The following is a 5,364-nucleotide window of genomic DNA, read 5'->3' as shown; positions in this document are numbered from 1 at the left end:
GAATTGCAAGCACCATCATAAGAAAAGAATAAACTTCCATTCACCAATCCTGTTTGAATGGGACTGGAAAGTTTTCTATGGTTTCTGCTTTTGCCATGGTTGTAAGTTTGCAGGACTCGGCACACTTCATGCTGAAGATTTTCAAGATAAGAGAATAAAAAGAAAGGTGTACTTTTAAATTGGATGTTAACAGATTTAATAAAGGATGAGCCTCTTTGATGCAGCAGAGATTTAATAAAGGATGAGCTCTTTGATGAGCTTCTGCACAAAGTCTAGTCACTAATGTTAGTTTAATAGGCCTTCTGTCCATGTTCTATTCTATTCATAGAGGTATAGCATATGGAAGTATAAGACAGAAGCTATACATAAAATGTATCTGCATTGCTAATCTGAAAAGAATGAACTATAGAGAGAAAAATTGAAAATGTATTATGTTACATGGTCGCAAGAATATTCATGATACAATACAAGTTTGTGTAATTTTTCATATGGCTACTTTCAGCTTTCTACTTACATTTAGTTCATGTTGATGAATCTGCACAAAGTATCCTTGCCCACGTCACGCCCCTTTGACACAGGCAAGTCAAATCATATTAGGGGCCATATAACATATAAAACGCATAGAGAAAGCTCTTTCATGCTCCTATATCTTTTTTTTTTTTAAAAAATTTTGCCATCTTAATTTTATACCTTTACAGGAAATCATTGTGGCCAACAGATGAACTGTAGACAACATTCATCTAAGAGAAAGGAAAATGCGATATTCTTTTGGAACATGCGACATTCCTTTGTAACATGCCCTTTTCAAGACTCTACTGGGTAGAGCTCATGCGTTGATAATTAGTTGGAGAACTCAAACAGCTTTCTCTACTTTTTTTTTCCTCCCTACCATAAATTGAACCTCCTGGTCGTCTAACCAATCACTATGTCAAGTTTGTATCACTTCTATCCTCCTTATGGCTTCCTTCATGTCGATTCTCTTATCATGGTCGCTCACAGTGCATGCAGCTCCTATAAGAAGGAACTTCTCCATCATTTCAAGGGAATCCTTGGCTGTTGCTATCTCTGGATCAATCAATTCTGATACTCTATTCTCTTCAATTGCTGACCGTGCCCATTGCGCAACATCCGTTCCACAGTTTTGGTTGCTGAGATATTGTGACGGGAATTTCCCAGTAAGGATTTCAAGAATTATGATCCCAAGACAATAGACATCACTTTTTGGAGTGATTTGTTGGTTTAATATGGCTTCTGGAGATTTATAAACAAAAAGAGATTGGACAGCTTGCGAATTGTTGAGTAGTGGGTAAAAGGCATAATCTGTGAGAAGTGGTTCATTATTTGCAGTAAGAAGAATGTTGCTAGACTTAAGGTTCCCATGAGGTACATCATATGATGCAAACTCTGAATGAAGAAATTTCATTCCATTGGCAACTCCCAGGATGATTTTAAGGCGAGTAGGCCAATTTAGTTGAGCATGTGCTATCCCCCGATCACCTGAAAATTTTGGATAACATCTCACAAGATAATTCATTAAGAGTTTATCGTTTTGATAATAGCAGCACCCAAATTGGCATGTTAAATATATAATGTGAATATTACCTCCAGGCATATCAGAGACCAATTCAACAAACTTATGGTACGTCAGAAACTGCTGCAATTATTCAAACATCTAAAGTTGTACTCTTTCATAAATTGTTCAAACGTGTAAACTTGCAATTTTTCCTGCAATTTTTTTTTTTTTTTTTTTTTTTGCAGGGATCAATGAATAGAATAGAAATGTTTCGGGCTATCTAAAAGCATTTTCATGAATTATGTAATCCAAGACTTTAAAAATAGTCATTTCAAGGGAACTATTAGCAGACTATTTGATAAACATAAAGGATATCCCATCCTGTTTATGCACATGAAAAAGAAAGAAAAATGTTGTACGCAAATGATATATGGGCTGTTTCATGGACGCCGTGAAGCGAAAAAAGAAATACCCATACCATGTAATAGGTACAACAGGCTGCCTTTGGAAATATATTCCGACACCACAAGCTTCTCCTCTTTCCTGTAGTGGTATGCTAAAGGTTGCAATATGTTCCTGTTCCTTAACTTGGCAAGTCGCCTGATCTCTGCATCAAAACTTTCCTTATTAAATTTATTTGTCTCTCTCAACCTCTTCACCACGACGGACACTCCATTTCCCAATATTGCCTTGTAAGCTGACCCCAATCCTCCATTGCCAAGGACTTCAGCTGCTGCCTTCATCAAATCAGGCATCCCAAATATACCTTTTTCTTCATTTACAACCACTAGATCACCCATATCGATTCCACTTCTTGAGCGTCCTTTCCTTGATAAGCGAATAGAGGTGCGCGTGCTCATGCTTCTGTAGTTTGAACTTTGAATGTGCATCTTCACAGTCTCATCAAGGTTCTCTTTTTCAATCTTTTCAAAATGATCATCCTTCCTCTTTGCCTTAAAGAATATAACAACCAATAACAAAACAACTACTAAGCCTATAATTATCCATTTTGTATTGCCGGAACCTTCAGACTTTTCCACAGAGGCTGCTGGCTTGCACTCCCTCCCTATTTGTTTTCCACATAGATCTGGATTTCCTTGAAAGGGGCCCGGGCCAAACATAGACAAACTCTCTGGAATTAAGCCTTGTAATTTATTGTTTGACAGGCTGATATATGTCAGAGTACCCTGTGACAAAGATGGAATAGGTCCTGTGAATTCATTATTCTCCAGGTGGAGTTCTGTAAGATATTTTAAACTGGCTAAAGAATCAGGAATTTTCCCTGAAAACTTGTTCTGCGCAAACCAGACTTTCCTGATAGACCCCATTTTGGAGAAGAAATCTCCAGGAATCTCTCCAGTAAAGTGGTTGCCATCAAGGAATAAAGACTTGAGAGCACCAAGCCTAAAAAATTCAGGAATCGCTCCTGAGAAAGAGTTGTTTGCAAGATTTACAACTCTAAGGCCTTGAAGGCTAACTAATACATCAACATCAAGATCCCCTGAGAGGCCAACACCACCAAGAAGTAAGCCTTGGACAACATTTTTGCTATCACATTGAAGACCAAACCATTTCTTTTTATTATCACAAGGACTTGTTCCCTTTATCCATGAGGAATCAAGAGCTGAGGTATTTAATAACAATTCTTTAAATTCAATAAGGACCTCATCATCTCCAATGGAAACACAAGGAGTTGGAAGGGATCGAAGGAGGAAAACAAATAAAGAAATAAGCAAGAGGACAGCGGCCATTTTTGTGAAGAAACAATGAGCCGCTCCCCAGAGAGAGAGAGAATTTCTCTGATTCTTCTTTTCTTGGGAGGTTTGTCATGGTCATGTGTTTTTTTTTTTGTGGTGGGATTAAGGTGAATGGTCTAATTGACAAAGATTTGTGCATGCCAGACACAGAATGTTGTCTGTAAACGGATTCAGAATGTTGGATAGAAAGAGAGGTGGACCTTGCATTGACCTTGTCTATGTCAAGAGCCCTTCTCGCTTTAATATTCTAACTTCTTTCTATCTTATCTTATGTTATAAGCATTAAAATGGTAGCATAAAACAAAACCATCTCATAAAATCTCCACTATTCCACATTATTATCGGGCATTATTAGATTATTTGTATTTGTTTCTCCTAGTTCTCTCTTTATTTACTGAGATCTTTTTCTTCTCTTGTTTCTCTTTTATATGATTTGGAATTGATGAAGAAAAATGAAGCTTACCTACTGAATAAGTGTACTTGTTATGTTAACAGTTAAGCTCCTATAGTTTTAAAATAGAAATCCGGTTATTTAAATATTTAATGAAATTGTAAAGGCTAGTTTGGCATGAGAGACAAGGTATAACTGATTGCGGAATTAGTTTTTGGATGAGTTTATTCCATGTTTTGTTGGTTAAAATCACTGGATAACTTATCCTGGGGTTAATTATCCTGGTTTGTAGTACTATTTTAGTCTTATATTGAGGGTGGGTCAGTGGGATAGCTAATCGTGAGATAATTGTTTCCTAGATAACTTGCTTCCCAACCAAACGGGCCCTTAAAACTTCATTACTTTACATATTCTCCCTGAGGACGAACTATATGTACTTGTGTTTCATTATATTTGAAATCTATGAAGTTAAAGAGTTTAAGGTGGAGTAGATTTTAGTTACACTTTAGTAAAGGGGACAGAAACACACTTTATTTGGGATTTATGAAAATGGAGTTGGAAGATAAGTTCGGAGAATTCTTTGTAATGCGGAATCCAAGTCCAAAAATAACCAAATTTTAATTTTAAAATGCAGTGATAAATGATTCTGAAAAGAGAAAGAATAACTTTTTTTCGTGAATAAATACATTTTTAATACTGATAAGTGCATAGTTTCAAAACGAAATAAGCCTGACCTCAGAACATAAAGCAAAACCTCTAATCTAGCAGACAACTACAATTACATGAACCTTTATTTAAATCCCATATTGTAGTTGGGTCAGTGGGATACTAATCCTTAGATAATTTTTCCCTGGGCACCCAGCCAAACGAGCCCTTACAACTTCATTACTTCACATATTCTCCGTGAGTACAAACTATATGTAGTTGTATTTCACTGTATTTGAAATCTATGAAATTAAGAGTTTAAGATGGAGTTATTTTTAGTTATACTTTAGTAAAGGGGATAGAAACACACTTTATTTGGAATTTATGAAAATGGAATTGGAAGATAAGTTTGGAGAATTCTTTGTATTTCAGAATCCAACCCCAAATATAAACAAATGTTAATTTTAAAATGTAGTGATAAAGTATTCTGAAAAAAAAAGAATAACTTTTTTCGGTAAATAAATGTATTATTAATATCGACAATTGCATTGTTTAAAAACAAAACAATCCTGACCTTGGAAATTAAAGCAAGACCTTTATTCTAACACATAACTACAATTGCTTGAACTCTAACTACAACCTATGCACTACTAGATAGATGAAGAGTTGCAGCGGGTTGCTTCTCAAATCTGAGACCTATTCCCAGATGGACTAAAACAACAATAACTAGGAGAAAGCAAAAACTATAAAGTGTGTAGAGAAAGTAAATAGTATAGACAAGAGTTTTTTGTGGAAACTCCTTGCTAAAGGGAGAAAACTCATGACCTACCTCCAGGATTTCTAAGCTGTTCTATATCCAAGCAACTTCATTGAATACAAACTCCAAACTTCAACACTAAACTTTTAATCCTTAATTTCTTAATAATAACTCCATTACAAGGAAAAAGTACAATAACTCTACTATACCCGCACACCAACTAACTCTAACTGGAAACTCATGCTAACTCAAGCTTGAAAATAACCTAAATCTAGATGATTACAAAGAAAATGGGTTTACA

At 35.6% G+C, this 5,364-nt stretch overlaps 1 protein-coding gene across 1 annotated transcript; it reads right to left on the bottom strand.

The window, feature by feature from the left end:
- Nucleotides 1-406: 406 nt before the first annotated feature.
- Nucleotides 407-3,536, bottom strand: LOC107852087 (pollen receptor-like kinase 3). The gene is made up of 2 exons (XM_016697137.2): nucleotides 1,992-3,536; nucleotides 407-1,497 (listed from the first exon to the last, which is right to left on the bottom strand). Exons 1-2 carry the CDS (start codon nucleotides 3,262-3,264, stop codon nucleotides 929-931), a joined length of 1,842 nt encoding a protein of 613 aa, XP_016552623.2. The 5' UTR covers nucleotides 3,265-3,536; the 3' UTR covers nucleotides 407-928.
- Nucleotides 3,537-5,364: the final 1,828 nt, after the last annotated feature.

This window comes from Capsicum annuum, chromosome 5 (genome assembly GCF_002878395.1).
Source record: "Capsicum annuum cultivar UCD-10X-F1 chromosome 5, UCD10Xv1.1, whole genome shotgun sequence".
Taxonomy (NCBI): domain Eukaryota; kingdom Viridiplantae; phylum Streptophyta; class Magnoliopsida; order Solanales; family Solanaceae; genus Capsicum; species Capsicum annuum.
The sequence above is the reverse complement of the archived record's forward strand: the minus strand, read 5'-3'. Positions and strand labels throughout refer to the sequence as shown.